Genomic DNA, 18,574 nt, shown 5'->3' with positions numbered 1-18,574 from the left:
GTCATATTCCATTGTGCCGTTCGGCGGAGGGGTGGACGAGAACCGGAGAAAAAGCCAACAGATTCTCCCGTAGCCTCACCTCGTTTGTTAACAAGAAAATACATATTACAGTGAAGTATTGGAGGTTGGGTGAGAGAGAGAGAGAGAGAGAGAGAGAGAGAGAGAGAGGTGTTCTGTGTAGTTAGTTTTAACGAGCAGTCTAGAAGGTGGACTGGTCCAAGCCCGACAGTGGACGCTGCGCAGCTGAGAGTTTGGTGGGTAATGGGGGCGTTCGAGCTGAGCAGCTGAGAGTTTGGTGGGTAATGGGGGCGTTCGAGCTGCGCAACTGAGAGTTTGGTGGGTAATGGGGGCGTTCGAGCTGCGCAGCTGAGAGTTTGGTGGGTAATGGGGGCGTTCGAGCTGCGCAGCTGAGAGTTTGGTGGGTAATGGGGGCGTTCGAGCTGCGCAGCTGAGAGTTTGGTGGGTAATGGGGCGTTCGAGCTGATCACTTTTGTCAGACGGTCAAGTCTTTGGTATGTTGCGTTGGGGGGGAATAGAAATGGACCCGACTTGACGCCTACACGATGGTCGTGTTCGAGAGCATCAACACGACCGCGGACTGACTGATCTACGAATCACCTTGAATCATAAATGATTACTTATTATTTGTAGATCAGTCAGTCACAATGTACCCATGATACATTGCGTTTTTCGATCGTCTCGAACACAGCCGTTTCACTGCATGAACTTTACAAAAAAATCATGTGATCGAAATTCATGATGTTTTGACTGTAGTTGCTCTTTACCATAGAGAATGATAGAGTTCTCTAGTGGCCCAAAAAGGTTGTATTAGCATGGGCAGCCCCTTGCTAATACAGAGTATCTCTTCACCAACTTCATTCTGCAGCCATCAGCTGCATTTGTTGGAGGCTCTATTGTTAACCAATCATCACCTGCATTTGTTGGAGGCTCTATTGTTAACCAATCATCACCTGCATTTGTTGGAGGCTCTATTGTTAACCAATCATCGCTGTGTTTTCGTTTGACCCACGCGAACATGATCAGTACTAAATGATTCATCCAGTAGATATGAACAGTACTAAATGATTCATCCAGTGGATATGAACAGTACTAAATGATTCATCCAGTAGATATGAACAGTACTAAATGATTCATCCAGTGGATATGAACAGTACTAAATGATTCATCCAGTGGATATGAACAGTACTTAAATGATTCATCCATTAGATATGAACAGTACTAAATGATTCATCCAGTAAATATGAACAGTACTTAAATGATTCATCCAGTAGATATGAACAGTACTTAAATGATTCATCCAGTGGATATGAACAGTACTTAAATGATTCATCCAGTAGATATGAACAGTACTAAATGATTCATCCAGTAGATATGAACAGTACTAAATGATTCATCCAGTGGATATGAACAGTACTAAATGATTCATCCAGTAGATATGAACAGTACTAAATGATTCATCCAGTGGATATGAACAGTACTAAATGATTCATCCAGTGGATATGAACAGTTCTAAATGATTCATCCAGTAGATATGAACAGTACTAAATGATTCATCCAGGAGATATGAACAGTACTAAATGATTCATCCAGTGGATATGAACAGTACTAAATGATTCATCCAGTGGATATGAACAGTACTAAATGATTCATCCAGTAGATATGAACAGTACTAAATGATTCATCCAGTGGATATGAACAGTACTAAATGATTCATCCAGTAGATATGAACAGTACTAAATGATTCATCCAGGAGATATGAACAGTACTAAATGATTCATCCAGTAGATATGAACAGTACTAAATGATTGTAATATCAGTCTCTCTCTCTAATTGATTATTCAATGAACACATACTTGATGTTAGTGAGAGTGGTATATGGGGGTTGGAGACATATTTATTTAGATACTATAGTATTTATAGTATTTAGATACTATATACTATAAAGAACAACTTTAATTACGAGATAAGGCCCGAGGAGATGTGGTATACGACCAATATACCACGGCTAAGGGCTGTTCTTATGCGCGACGCGACGCGGACACACCTGGACACAGCCCTTAGCCGTGGTATATTGGTCATATCCCACAACCCCCCCCTCCCCGAGGTGCCTTATTGCTATTATAAACTGGTTACCAATGTAATTAGAGCAGTAAAAATGATCTGTTTTGTCATAGCCGTGGTTTACGGTCTGATATACAACGGTTTCCAGCCAATCAGAATTCAGGGTCTCAAACCGCCAGGTTTATAATGAACAACAGATCAAATCAAATCAAATCAAATGTATTTATATAGCCCTTCGTACATCAGCTGATATCTCAAAGTGCTGTACAGAAACCCAGCCTAAAACCCCAAACAGCAAGCAATGCATGTGAAAGAAGCACGGTGGCTAGGAAAAACTCCCTAGGAAAAACTCCCTAGAAAGGCCAAAAACCTAGGAAGAAACCTAGAGAGGAACCAGGCTATGAGGGGTGGCCAGTCCTCTTCTGGCTGTGCCGGGTGGATATTATAACAGAACATGGTCAAGATGTTAAAATGTTCATAAATGACCAGCATGGTCAAATAATAATAATCATAGTAGTTGTCGAGGGTGCAACAAGCACGTCCGGTGAACAGGTCAGGGTTCCATAGCCGCAGGCAGAACAGTTGAAACTGGAGCAGCAGCACGGCCAGGTGGACTGGGGACAGCAAGGAGTCATCATGCCAGGTAGTCCTGAGGCATGGTCCTAGGGCTCAGGTCCTCCGAGAGAGAGAAAGAAAGAGAGAAAGAGAGAATTAGAGAGAGCATATTTAAATTCACACAGGACACCGGATAAGACAAGAGAAATACTCCAGATGTAACAGACTGACCCTAGCCCCCCGACACATAAACTACTGCAGCATAAATACTGGAGGCTGAGACAGGAGGGATCAGAAGACACTGTGGCCCCGTCCGATGATACCCCCGGTCAGGGATGTGGTCAAGAGGTCAACGGAACTCGACCGAAACCATGGAAACGCCATGGAAACGCACGTCCCACCAGCTAAACTAGCCTTTTCGTTTAGCGTACTGTTTACATGTGTATTTCACACTACGTTGAGGTAAAAATCAGAGTATAAAGTCTCGTATGGACGTCAACCACCAAACACACGTCCGTGTCGTCATCACCCAATCAACTGAATTACAGTTAAAAAATAAATAAAAAAATAATAGATTTTGACTAGGACCGCCACCGATTACTGCATGCTAGCTACGCTGCTACCAGGAGTTAGCATTTAGCAGTCACTTCTACTAAACCTGAAAAGGGACGGCTTTTATTAAATGATTACGCAGCGAAAGCATGACACATGTATCAAAATGGGACTTTCGTAACCACGCGGTGGACCTGTTACTGCCACGTCCTGACCAGTATAATAAGGGTTAATTGGTATTGTAGTTTGGTCAGGACGTGGCAGAGGGTATTCGTTTTATGTGGTTACGGGGTGGTGTGTTTTGTTGAAGGGGCATTTGGTTTAAGTATTCCGGGGTTTTTGGGCACTGTTTGGTTTTCAGGTATTCTATGTTTAGTCTAGTGTGTCTGTTTCTATGTTTTGGTTAATTGGGGTTGGGACTCTCAATTGAAGGCAGGTGTTGTCTATCTGCCTTTGATTGAGAGTCCCATATATTAGGGTGTGTTTGTTATTGGTGGGAGATTGTTCTGTGTTTAGCCTTGGCAGACTGTTTTTGTTGATCGTTCGTGGTTTGTTAATTTTTTTGTACGTTCATTTTGAAAGTAAATAATCATCAAGATAAGCCTGCACATAACCTGCTGCGTTTTTGGTCCTCCTTCACCGACGACAACCGTGACAGTTACAATACGTAAATCATTACAACATGTTGACAGATATGCACGATGTTAGATCAGATGTGTTATTAAATGTGAGGCCATCCAGCGTTCATTTTCTATCCTCTACAGTCTGAGTTCCATTAAACTCTTTTACCGCGTCTATGGCCAAAAACTGCCCCGTTGTTCTGAGCCTCGCTGTTGGAAAAAAAACACGTTATTTTCCCCGACTTTCAGCAGAGATGGAACCTGACACTATGTATCTACCCTCTGCTCACTGTGCCAATAGGACTAATGCACTTAGCAGAGACTGTACTGTATTATGGTGTGTTGAGAAAGAGGGAGGGAGGGGGAGGAGGGAGGGAGAGAGAGAGAGAGGGAGAGAAGGAGGGAGAGAAAGAGGAGGGAGGGAGGGAGAGAGGGGAGGAGAGAGAGAGAGAGAGAGAGAGGAGGGAGGGAGGGAGAGAGAGAGAAAGAGAGGGAGGGAGAGAGAGAGAGAGGAGGGAGGAGGAGAAAGAGAAAGAGAGGGAGAGAGGAGAGAGAGAGAGGAACAGTGGCAAATTTAATATGCACATCTTGGTGGGGCAAACTTTCCAAACATTTTTTAGATGCATGCCAGCAAAGCCACTAAATAACACAACACAACACTAAACAACACATAAATTCCCCTATAGAGGTGACAAATGGTTCCCACAAACTGTTAGGGCCTCTACATAAATCTGTCCCAACAGCAGTGTCCCAACACCTTACCACTGCTACACCTGGTTATCAGCACAACACCTTACCACTGCTACACCTGGTTATCAGCAGACAACACCTTACCACTGCTACACCTGGTTATCAGCAGAGTCCCAACACCTTACCACTGCTACACCTGGTTATCAGCACAACACCTTACCACTGCTACACCTGGTTATCAGCAGAGTCCCAACACCTTACCACTGCTACACCTGGTTATCAGCACAACACCTTACCACTGCTACACCTGGTTATCAGCAGAGTCCCAACACCTTACCACTGCTACACCTGGTTATCAGCAGAGTCCCAACACCTTACCACTGTTACACCTGGTTATCAGCAGAGTCCCAACACCTTACCACTGCTACACCTGGTTATCAGCACAACACCTTACCACTGCTACACCTGGTTATCAGCAGAGTCCAACACCTTACCACTGCTACACCTGGTTATCAGCACAACACCTTACCACTGCTACACCTGGTTATCAGCAGAGTCCCAACACCTTACCACTGCTACACCTGGTTATCAGCAGAGTCCCAACACCTTACCACTGCTACACCTGGCTATCAGCACAACACCTTACCACTGCTACACCTGGTTATCAGCAGGTCCCAACACCTTACCACTGCTACACCTGGTTATCAGCACAACACCTTACCACTGCTACACCTGGTTATCAGCACAACACCTTACCACTGCTACACCTGGTTATCAGCACAACACCTTACCACTGCTACACCTGGTTATCAGCACAACACCTTACCACTGCTACACCTGGTTATCAGCACAACACCTTACCACTGCTACACCTGGTTATCAGCAGAGTCCCAACACCTTACCACTGCTACACCTGGTTATCAGCACAACACCTTACCACTGCTACACCTGGTTATCAGCAGACCAACACCTTACCACTGCTACACCTGGTTATCAGCACAACACCTTACCACTGTTACACCTGGTTATCAGCACAACACCTTACCACTGCTACACCTGGTTATCAGCAGAGCCCAACACCTTACCACTGATACACCTGGTTATCAGCACAACACCTTACCACTGCTACACCTGGTTATCAGCAGAGTCCCAACACCTTACCACTGCTACACCTGGTTATCAGCAGAGTCCCAACACCTTACCACTGCTACACCTGGTTATCAGCAGAGTCCCAACACCTTACCACTGTTACACCTGGTTATCAGCACAACACCTTACCACTGCTACACCTGGTTATCAGCACAACACCTTACCACTGCTACACCTGGTTATCAGCAGAGTCCCAACACCTTACCACTGCTACACCTGGTTATCAGCAGATCCCAACACCTTACCACTGCTACACCTGGTTATCAGCAGAGTCCCAACACCTTACCACTGCTACACCTGGTTATCAGCACCAACACCTTACCACTGCTACACCTGGTTATCAGCAGAGTCCCAACACCTTACCACTGCTACACCTGGTTATCAGCACAACACCTTACCACTGCTACACCTGGTTATCAGCAGAGTCCCAACACCTTACCACTGCTACACCTGGTTATCAGCAGAGTCCCAACACCTTACCACTGCTACACCTGGTTATCAGCACAACACCTTACCACTGCTACACCTGGATATCAGCAGAGTCCCAACACCTTACCACTGCTACACCTGGTTATCAGCAGAGTCCCAACACCTTACCACTGCTACACCTGGTTATCAGCAGAGTCCCAACACCTTACCACTGCTACACCTGGTTATCAGCAATCCCAACACCTTACCACTGCTACACCTGGTTATCAGCAGAGTCCCAACACCTTACCACTGCTACACCTGGTTATCAGCACAACACCTTACCACTGCTACACCTGGTTATCAGCACAACACCTTACCACTGCTACACCTGGTTATCAGCACCCAACACCTTACCACTGCTACACCTGGTTATCAGCAGAGTCCCAACACCTTACCACTGCTACACCTGGTTATCAGCACAACACCTTACCACTGCTACACCTGGTTATCAGCAGAGTCCCAACACCTTACCACTGCTACACCTGGTTATCAGCACAACACCTTACCACTGCTACACCTGGTTATCAGCAGAGTCCCAACACCTTACCACTGATACACCTGGTTATCAGCACAACACCTTACCACTGCTACACCTGGTTATCAGCACAACACCTTACCACTGCTACACCTGGTTATCAGCACAACACCTTACCACTGCTACACCTGGTTATCAGCAGAGTCCCAACACCTTACCACTGCTACACCTGGTTATCAGCACAACACCTTACCACTGCTACACCTGGTTATCAGCAGTGTCCCAACACCTTACCACTGCTACACCTGGTTATCAGCAGAGTCCCAACACCTTACCCCTGCTACACCTGGTTATCAGCAGAGTCCCAACACCTTACCACTGCTACACCTGGTTATCAGCAAGTCAACACCTTACCACTGCTACACCTGGTTATCAGCACAACACCTTACCACTGCTACACCTGGTTATCAGCAGAGTCCCAACACCTTACCACTGCTACACCTGGTTATCAGCACAACACCTTACCACTGCTACACCTGGTTATCAGCAGAGTCCCAACACCTTACCCCTGATACACCTGGTTATCAGCACAACACCTTACCACTGCTACACCTGGTTATCAGCAGAGTCCCAACACCTTACCACTGCTACACCTGGTTATCAGCGGAGCCTTGTCTGGCAGCGAAACAGTTCATTCAGCCTCATTTACTGCCTTTTTAAAAAACACAGCTGATATGACTGAAGTACTTAAACAAATGTGGTTTCTACTGACAATGGAGATGTACACTGTATTGCATAAGGGAACGACGAGCGGGTAAGAGGCAATTCATTTCGATTAAGACATTAATGAGCGAGCTAGCACGGACGTAGTCAATATAACTATTTGTTCAGCACTTTTGAAATGTACAGCGACAGAATTCAGAACATGGGCCGTACTTACAGTGTTCTCCCTGTACACCAAGTCAGAACCGTAGGATAAATAAAGGGGGCATACAAGCAGACAATGAAAGCTTTTACAATATTCGATGGTGGCATTTCTCTAAAACAGGCTATAGGCTACATGTGCACCACCAAGTCAGAACAGTAGGGTAAATTATGAGGGGAAAAGGGACCAAATTATTAGGGTGAGGCACATCGGCTGCTAACAGCTTCCTACACAACATACACTTAGTATTACGTTCTTAGCTACAGTATACATATCTCCCTGGCATATTACATCATTTATACAGCAGCATAAAATACATTTTTGGACTCACCTTGTTGTGCTGTGCTTACTTGAACAGGAAGGTGGTGCTGCAGTCCTTCAGTCCTTCATCAAACTTTGTCATCAAAGTCTGGCATTATCTGGATTTATGATGCTTTCAAAGACAACTGGGAACTCTGGAAAAAAAAACAAGGTAGAATCATGATGACGTCAGTGATCTTCAGGTCGGAGCTCTAGAAAGATGGGCCGAGTTCCCGACTTGGAATTCCGAGTTGGACGACCGTATTTTCCCAGTCAGAGCTTGATTGTTTTCTGAGTTCCCAGTTGTCTTAAACTCACTGAAGTCTGAGATTTCCCAGTTCTGAGTTTCCAGTCGGATTGAACTCACTGAAGTCTGAGATTTCCCAGTTCTGAGTTTCCCGGTTGGATTGACAGCACGGCCAATGTATTCAACCTTTTATGGCCCATGATGTTGAATATTTATACTTTTTTTTTAAGCTTGGAAAAGAAACCGTTAAACCCAGATTTGGATCTCACACCGTCTCCACTGAAGAGCAGGCTAGTGATTGATTTACAACGCTGCAGTTAGCCACTGATTCCTTCCAAACCCACTCATTGGTGAATTTGCGATTCCCAACTTGTCCAATGGCTGAAGAGCACCGATAGGTTTTGTCTATAATTTCTCTTCATATGACAAGGATTAAAAAGGATTTGCCAGTGGATTTTAGACTTTATTCACGATGATGACTGCTAGCTAAGATTTTGAAAATATGATGTTGACATGATCAGTCTAATCAAAGCTACCGTAGATACGACGTGATTTGACGTCATTTTTATCTGTGGCCCAATGACCTTGAGCCTTCTTGGATGGGCACTTCCAATGTAACTCTGTGGCAGCACTCAAGCGGCTTGAATTTTTTAGCTCTACCCTTAGATTTGGCGGTGACGTAGTGTCCCAATGAGTGACAGAACACTGAGCCAATCACAGTGCAACGCTCTGTATTTTCCCGCTGGCTGCCCCACCACCACAGAAAGCACTGAGCTGGGCTGAATCACCTGTATTTTGGAGCTGCTTGACTCAAGAAAACAACAAGGATACCATGTATGTATACAGCTTTATTAACGGAAATATCTTTTACATTGTTTACAAACTGATTAATGTCCAAATAACATGCAAAACATTTTTTTTTTTTTTTTTTTTATAGCTAAACAAGTGGGGCTCAAAACAGATGGGGTCTGCCCCACCTGCCCTGAACGACGGGTCACCACTGAATGGACTAACATCCTACTACTGTGTAATATAAAACTCACAAACATTGTGAATATTTAGCTGGAGGAAGGATTGTATGTTGGTCTGTACAGGTGTGTTGTTACTACAGAGGGGTTGGGTTTGTGTTTGTTTAATTAAATAGGTAGAAATATTATCCTGTAGCTAACTGACCGTGGAATCTGCGATTTTTTTTTTATTACCACAAATGTTATAAAATGATGGTTTTCAACGTGTTTGTTTGCCTGAGTTTGTACATATTATCTGCAGAAATGATCTGTATCCACTCCACTGTTACAGTACAAGCCTGCTGCTAATGCTAATGCTAATCCACTCCACTGTTACAGTACAAGCCTGCTGCTAATGCTAATGCTAATCCACTCCACTGTTACAGTACAAGCCTGCTGCTAATGCTAATCCACTGCACTGTTACAGTACAAGCCTGCTGCTAATGCTAATGCTAATCCACTGCACTGTTACAGTACAAGCCTGCTGCTAATGCTAATGCTAATCCACTCCACTGTTACAGTACAAGCCTGCTGCTAATGCTAATCCACTGCACTGTTACAGTACAAGCCTGCTGCTAATGCTAATCCACTGCACTGTTACAGTACAAGCCTGCTGCTAATGCTAATGCTAATCCACTGCACTGTTACAGTACAAGCCTGCTGCTAATGCTAATGCTAATCCACTCCACTGTTACAGTACAAGCCTGCTGCTAATGCTAATGCTAATCCACTCCACTGTTACAGTACAAGCCTGCTGCTAATGCTAATGCTAATCCACTGCACTGTTACAGTACAAGCCTGCTGCTAATGCTAATGCTAATCCACTGCACTGTTACAGTACAAGCCTGCTGCTAATGCTAATGCTAATCCACTGCACTGTTACAGTACAAGCCTGCTGCTAATGCTAATGCTAATCCACTCCACTGTTACAGTACAAGCCTGCTGCTAATGCTAATGCTAATCCACTCCACTGTTACAGTACAAGCCTGCTGCTAATGCTAATGCTAATCCACTCCACTGTTACAGTACAAGCCTGCTGCTAATGCTAATGCTAATCCACTCCACTGTTACAGTACAAGCCTGCTGCTAATGCTAATGCTAATCCACTCCACTGTTACAGTACAAGCCTGCTGCTAATGCTAATGCTAATCCACTCCACTGTTACAGTACAAGCCTGCTGCTAATGCTAATGCTAATCCACTGCACTGTTACAGTACAAGCCTGCTGCTAATGCTAATGCTAATCCACTGCACTGTTACAGTACAAGCCTGCTGCTAATGCTAATGCTAATCCACTCCACTGTTACAGTACAAGCCTGCTGCTAATGCGAGTTGACGCAGTTCCAACACAATCCACAGGAGGGCAGTCTAAAATCCTAATCCTGCTGTACAGCACATAACTGGATTATTATTTCATGCTAAACATGAATTTTGTGGTCTAGGCTGCCTCCTTGTGGATTGGTTTGGAACTGCACTGTCACGTCCTGACCAGTATAGGGGTTATTGGTTATTCTAGTTTGGTCAGGACATAGCAGGGGGTATTTGTTTTATATGGTTCGGGTTGTATGTGTATGTAGAGGGGTGTTTGGTTTATGTATTCCAGGTTTTTTTGTAATTGTTCTATGTTAGTATATTTCTATGTATTGTAGTCCTATGTTTAGTTTATTGGGGTTGGACGTTCAATTGGAAGCTGCTGGTTATCGTTGCTTCTGATTGAAGGTCCTATAATTAGGAGTTTGTTTTCATGGGGTTTTGTGGGAGGTTGTTTGTTGCACAGCTGTGTGTTGCAGGCAAGTTCGTTCCGTTCCGTTCCGTTTCGTTTCGTTTCGTTTCGTTTCGTTTCGTTTCGTTTCGTTCGTTCGTTTTTCTTGTTTTGTTCATTAGTGTTCTAATAAAGTGAATATGAGCACTCAACTCGCTGCGCCTTGGTCCATCCACCACGACGACCGTTACATGCACAGTGTGGCAGCATGACTAGTTGCATGATTAGTAATTAGCACATTAGTCGGCAGTAACGTGACCAGCATCCACATTAACCGTGATTCTACACCTGCATTGCTTGCTGTTTGGGGGGGTTTTAGGCTGGGTTTCTGTACAGCACTTTGAGATATCAGCTGATGTAAGAAGGGCTTTATAAATACATTTGATTTGATTAGGCTTTTATTTTTTTATTGCCGATCAAACATTGGGCGTGGTTTATGAAAACATTGCAACAGAATAATGACACAAATACTTTTTGCCAACCATTTTTTCTTCATGGAGAATTGCGCTGTAGCACTTTGTAATTTTTGTATTTGTTCATATATATTTACATTATTAACACCATATTCCATGGGTTTAACTGACCACAATCCAGTGAATTAATATTAAAAAGTGTTGATTATTTGTCGTCAGGAGAGCACTGTCACGTCCTGACCAGTAGAGGGTGTAGTTTGGTCCACTGTCTCAGCCGTTACAAGCACAGCGCATTGAAGAAAGCAGTGAGATGTATAACACAGCATTATGTCTCTGCAGGACATTTCAGTCTCCGCGTGACTTGGTTTGGTTACTACATGATTCCATATGTGTTATTTCATAGTTCTGATGTCTTCACTTTTATTCTACAATGTAGAAAATAGTACAAATAAAGAAAACCCCCGCTTTCCTTCCTCCCCATCACCTCCTCCTCCTCCCCCATCACCTCCTCCTCCTCCCCATCACCTCCTCCTCCTCCCCCATCACCTCCTCCTCCTCCCCATCACCTCCTCCTCCTCCCCATCACCTCCTCCTCCTCCCCCATCACTCCTCTCCCCCTCCCCTCCTCCCCCTTCACCTCCTCCTCCCCTCCCATCACCTCTTCCCTTCACCTCCTCCTCCATCCCCTTCACCTCCTCCTCCCCTTCACCTCCTCCTCCCCATCACCTCCTCCTCTTCCTCCTCCTCTCCATCTCTTGTCACCTGTTCAGGTGAACCTGCACGGTTTCTATGGAGACAGATTGAACACTCCATCCTCCACGGTCGTCACCAGCAGCTGTCTGACGACGTTGTTTATCGGTTTGTCCGTGTGTTTTGTTTTGTTTGAGATGGTTTTACACAGCAAACCGTTTCCTTCACTACTACCGACGTTGAAACGGTGTAAATAGTTAGGGATTTAACACGTCATCTCCCCGTGCGTGGAGGCGGTGAACCCGAGCTGGTTAGTCATACAGGGTGTGTCTGGTTTTTCCGGTCTTTCTACCGGTTCCTCTCTCTTTCCTCTCCCTGTCGTTACTTTGAGCTCCTCCGGTAAGTGTCCACCGCTCAACACCAGAAGGTTGTAGAGTTGTAGACGTGGTTCTTCTGCTGAACCAGGTGAAGTGTTTTTACCTGGACCGTGTTTGTAGCAGGGATCATATATCAACACGGATACGACGAGATACAACAGGACTTGAGCAGATAATGTCGAGCTGCGGCTGTTGATAAAGACAATAACTTATATATTCTCTAACTCAAGTCTGTTTTATGAACGGAAACACAGATCTGTGGATATTTTTCCAGGACTTTAAACGTGGGGGAACTTTTTGACGGCGTTTTGAAGCGTTTTGGCTCGTAAAGTTACTTAGTGATTCTGTTGTGTGTGTTTCTCTGCAGAAAGAAATATCTTTCTTCAAATCAAACCAACTACCAACTATCTTATCAGAATGGTAAGTTAATAACTTCACTACAGAACTGTATAACGCTGTTATTATTCATGTCCGATTTCATTTCACTAAACGCCACTGCAGATGTTAACAGGGGAATGTTTCTCTGTCGGCTAAAAGGGAACTGTGTTCATGTTTAACTTTCTATCTCTGTCTATAATGGACACCGTTTCCACGGCACCGCCCAGGCGGCTTTATCCCTGAACAATACACACTGTAGAACCCAGTATGGAACACAACGGGTTCTAGAATAGGTTATTACACTATATAACTGTAGAACCCAGTATGGAACACAACGGGTTCTAGAATAGGTTATTACACTATATAACTGTAGAACCCAGTATGGAACACAACGGGTTCTAGAATAGGTTATTACACTATATAACTGTAGAACCCAGTATGGAACACAACGGGTTCTAGAATAGGTTATTACACTATATAACTGTAGAACCCAGTATGGAACACATGGCTTCTAGAATAGGTTATTACACTATATAACTGTAGAACCCAGTAGGAAACACATGGCTTCTAGAATAGGTTATTACACTATATAACTGTAGAACCCAGTATGGAACACACGGGTTCTAGAATAGGTTATTACACTATATAACTGTAGAACCCAGTAGGGAACACATGGGTTCTAGAATAGGTTATTACGCTATATAACTGTAGAACCCAGTATGGAACACATGGCTTCTAGAATAGGTTATTACACTATATAACTGTAGAACCCAGTATGGAACACACGGGTTCTAGAATAGGTTATTACACTATATAACTGTAGAACCCAGTATGGAACACACGGGTTCTAGAATAGGTTATTACACTATATAACTGTAGAACCCAGTATGGAACACACGGGTTCTAGAATAGGTTATTACACTATATAACTGTAGAACCCAGTATGGAACACATGGGTTCTAGAATAGGTTATTACACTATATAACTGTAGAACCCAGTATGGAACACATGGGTTCTAGAATAGGTTATTACACTATATAACTGTAGAACCCAGTATGGAACACATGGGTTGTAGAATAGGTTATTACACTATATAACTGTAGAACCCAGTATGGAACACATGGGTTCTAGAATAGGTTATTACACTATATAACTGTAGAACCCAGTATGGAACACATGGGTTCTAGAATAGGTTATTACACTATATAACTGTAGAACCCAGTAGGGAACACATGGGTTCTAGAATAGGTTATTACACTATATAACTGTAGAACCCAGTATGGAACACATGGCTTCTAGAATAGGTTATTACACTATATAACTGTAGAACCCAGTATGGAACACATGGCTTCTAGAATAGGTTATTACACTATATAACTGTAGAACCCAGTATGGAACACATGGCTTCTAGAATAGGTTATTACACTATATAACTGTAGAACCCAGTATGGAACACACGGGTTCTAGAATAGGTTATTACACTATATAACTGTAGAACCCAGTAGGGAACACACGGGTTCTAGAATAGGTTATTACACTATATAACTGTAGAACCCAGTATGGAACACATGGCTTCTAGAATAGGTTATTACACTATATAACTGTAGAACCCAGTATGGAACACACGGGTTCTAGAATAGGTTATTACACTATATAACTGTAGAACCCAGTAGGGAACACAACGGGTTCTAGAATAGGTTATTACACTATATAACTGTAGAACCCAGTAGGGAACACACGGGTTCTAGAATAGGTTATTACACTATATAACTGTAGAACCCAGTATGGAACACACGGGTTCTAGAATAGGTTATTACACTATATAACTGTAGAACCCAGTATGGAACACATGGGTTCTAGAATAGGTTATTACGCTATATAACTGTAGAACCCAGTATGGAACACACGGCTTCTAGAATAGGTTATTACACTATATAACTGTAGAACCCAGTATGGAACACATGGGTTCTAGAATAGGTTATTACACTATATAACTGTAGAACCCAGTATGGAACACACGGGTTCTAGAATAGGTTATTACACTATATAACTGTAGAACCCAGTATGGAACACACGGGTTCTAGAATAGGTTATTACACTATATAACTGTAGAACCCAGTATGGAACACATGGGTTCTAGAATAGGTTATTACACTATATAACTGTAGAACCCAGTATGGAACACACGGGTTCTAGAATAGGTTATTACACTATATAACTGTAGAACCAAGTATGGAACACATGGGTTGTAGAATAGGTTATTACACTATATAACTGTAGAACCCAGTATGGAACACATGGGTTCTAGAATAGGTTATTACACTATATAACTGTAGAACCCAGTATGGAACACATGGGTTCTAGAATAGGTTATTACACTATATAACTGTAGAACCCAGTAGAGAACACATGGGTTCTAGAATAGGTTATTACACTATATAACCGTAGAACCCAGTATGGAACACATGGCTTCTAGAATAGGTTATTACACTATATAACTGTAGAACCCAGTATGGAACACATGGCTTCTAGAATAGGTTATTACACTATATAACTGTAGAACCCAGTAGAGAACACATGGGTTCTAGAATAGGTTATTACACTATATAACTGTAGAACCCAGTATGGAACACACGGGTTCTAGAATAGGTTATTACACTATATAACTGTAGAACCCAGTAGGGAACACACGGGTTCTAGAATAGGTTATTACACTATATAACTGTAGAACCCAGTAGGGAACACACGGGTTCTAGAATAGGTTATTACACTATATAACTGTAGAACCCAGTATGGAACACATGGGTTCTAGAATAGGTTATTACACTATATAACTGTAGAACCCAGTATGGAACACATGGCTTCTAGAATAGGTTATTACACTATATAACTGTAGAACCCAGTATGGAACACATGGCTTCTAGAATAGGTTATTACGCTATATAACTGTAGAACCCAGTATGGAACACATGGGTTCTAGAATAGGTTATTACACTATATAACTGTAGAACCCAGTATGGAACACATCTTCTAGAATAGTTATTACACTATATAACTGTAGAACCCAGTATGGAACACATGGCTTCTAGAATAGGTTATTACACTATATAACTGTAGAACCCAGTATGAAACACATGAATGAATGAATGAATGAAGAGATGACTAGACAGTGTACCAGATAGCCAGGTAATTACCTCCACCTCTAAACCCCCAGAGGTAGTGATCACACCTGTAGGGGAGAGGGACGTTCTTCTACCCAAACCACATCACCTTTGTTTTGGAGGTTCAGAACAAGGTTAAGGGCAGAGGAAGCTTGTTGGACACTGAGGAAGCTTTGTTGTAGAGGTGTTCAGAACAAGGTTAAGGGCAGAGGAAGCTTTGTTGTAGAGGTGTTCAGAACAAGGTTAAGGGCAGAGGAAGCTTTGTTGTAGAGGTGTTCAGAACAAGGTTAAGGGCAGAGGAAGCTTTGTTTTGGAGGTTCAGAACAAGGTTAAGGGCAGAGGAAGCTTGTTGTAGAGGTGTTCAGAACAAGGTTAAGGGCAGAGGAAGCTTTGTTTTAGAGGTGTTCAGAACAAGGTTAAGGGCAGAGGAAGCTTTGTTGTAGAGGTGTTCAGAACAAGGTTAAGGGCAGAGGAAGCTTTGTTGGACACTGAGGAAGCTTTGTTGTAGAGGTGTTCAGAACAAGGTTAAGGGCAGAGGAAGCTTTGTTGTAGAGGTGTTCAGAACAAGGTTAAGGGCAGAGGAAGCTTTGTTGTAGAGGTGTTCAGAACAAGGTTAAGGGCAGAGGAAGCTTGTTGGACACTAAGGAAGCTTTGTTTTGGAGGTTCAGAACAAGGTTAAGGGCAGAGGAAGCTTGTTGGACACTAAGGAAGCTTTGTTTTGGAGGTTCAGAACAAGGTTAAGGGCAGAGGAAGCTTGTTGGACACTGAGGAAGCTTTGTTGTAGAGCGTTTAACACCAAATCTGGGGGAATGTTATTGCAATGGATTGATTTCCTTATATGAACTAACTCAGTGAAATCGTTTAATGCGTTTTTATATTTTTTTGTTCAGTGTACATACCTTTAACAGCAGACTCATTTCAGCGTTTTGATCGAGTAAAATTCACAATGTTTTCTCCGAATCACGTGTTTGACAACAGCTGGTAATCAGATAAAGTGATGAGCTGCACAAAAATTAAGGAATGGGGGGGAGTCGAACGGGGGGAGTCGACACACCATTTGTTATGCTAGTGTGGGTAGTTCTATGTTAAGGGGAAACCCGGCCTGAACAGGATGTGACGTCACACTGGGAATATAATGTGTTTGGCTGTTTAACTGTAGATCTCTGCTGCTACAGAGAGAGGGGGGAGGAGAGAGGAGAGGGAGAGAGGGGAGGAAGGGAGTTGGAATGCTTTTAATGGAAACCAGCCCTCTTCATTTCTAGACCAGTGTGTGGAGCAGAGGGGCTGTATTTGGGGAAGTCAGTATGAGTCATGTGTGTGTGGGCCTTTCTTCAGACAGGGTGGGGCTCTCTCTACTCCCCCTCTCTCTACACACACAGGATGGAGTACAAAACGGACAGTGTGGAGCAGTAAACAGTAGGTAGTGTGTTTACTGTTCAGGGGTGTAGTGCTGCTGGAGGACTGGTCCCCCCTCTCTTAGCAGGGGCATAGTGGTCCCCCCTCTCTTAGCAGGGGCTTAGTGGTCCCCCCTCTCTTAGCAGGGGCGTAGTGGTCCCTCCCTCTCTTAGCAGGGGCGTAGTGGTCCCCCCCTCTTTTAGCAGGGGCGTAGTGGTCTCCCACTCTCTTAGCAGGGGCTTAGTGGTCTCCCCTCTCTTAGCAGGGGCATCGTAGTCCCCCCCTCTCTTAGCAGGGGCTTAGTGGTCCCCCCCTCTTTTAGCAGGGGCGTAGTGGTCCCCCCCTCTCTTAGCAGGGGCTTAGTGGTCCCCCCTCTCTTAGCAGGGGCGTAGTGGTCCCCCCTCTCTTAGCAGGGGCGTAGTGGTCCCCCCCTCTCTTAGCAGGGGCTTAGTGGTCTCCCCTCTCTTAGCAGGGGCATCGTAGTCCCCCCCCTCTTAGCAGGGGCGTAGTGGTCCCCCCATCTCTTAGCAGGGTCGGAGTGGTCCCCCCCTCTCTACCGGGGAACAGTGGGTTAACTGCCTTGTCAGCTCGGGGATTTGAACTTGCAACCTTTTGGTTACTGGTCCAACGCTCTAACCACTAGGCTACCTAGTGGTTAGACTATAGTCTAATAGACCTACGACTACGTAGTATACAGTAGATATTGGTACTCTATAATTTTACCAACGACCTGCCACTGGCATTAAACACAGAATGTGTGTCCATGTATGCTGATGATTCAACCATATACTCATCAGCAACCACAGCTAATGAAGTCACTGAAACCCTTAACAAAGAGTTGCAGTCTGTTGTGGAATGGGTGGCCAGTAATAAACTGGTCCTGAACAAGGGCATTGTATTTGGTACAGATCGTTCCTTAAGTGCTAGACCTCAGCTGAATCTGGTAATGAACGGTGTGGCTGTTGAACAAGCTGAGGAGACTAAAAAACATATAGATTCAATGGTTTGTAGAGATGGGGAAAGGTCTGTCTGTAATAAAGAGATGCTCTGCTTTTTTTCGACACCACACTCCAAAAAAGCATGTTCTGCAGACTCGAGACAAAACTAGACTTGATTATTGTCCAGTCGTGTGGTCCAGTGCTGCATGGAAAGACCAAGTTAAGGTGCAGCTGGTCCAGAACAGAGCTAAGAGTTGAGGAGAGACTGACTGCATCACTTCTTCTCTTTATATAAGAAACATTAATGTGTTGAAAATCCCAAATTGGGATTTATCACCATGCTTACATTTTTTTTACATTTTTTAGTCATTTAGCAGACGCTCTTATC

At 43.8% G+C, this 18,574-nt stretch overlaps 1 protein-coding gene across 1 annotated transcript in view; it reads left to right on the top strand.

The window, feature by feature from the left end:
• The first annotated feature begins 12,320 nt into the window (after positions 1-12,320).
• The window catches only part of anxa5b (annexin A5b), a 33,353-nt gene continuing 27,099 nt past the window's right edge, over positions 12,321-18,574 (top strand). Inside the window, 2 exon segments of the mRNA NM_001141036.1 lie at positions 12,321-12,336; positions 12,682-12,734. Of these exon segments, the coding sequence (NP_001134508.1) occupies positions 12,732-12,734 (3 nt within the window). The 5' untranslated portion in view covers positions 12,321-12,336; positions 12,682-12,731.

This window comes from Salmo salar, unplaced genomic scaffold (assembly GCF_905237065.1).
Source record: "Salmo salar unplaced genomic scaffold, Ssal_v3.1, whole genome shotgun sequence".
Classification (NCBI taxonomy): domain Eukaryota; kingdom Metazoa; phylum Chordata; class Actinopteri; order Salmoniformes; family Salmonidae; genus Salmo; species Salmo salar.
This window is presented reverse-complemented; position numbering and strand designations above follow the sequence as displayed.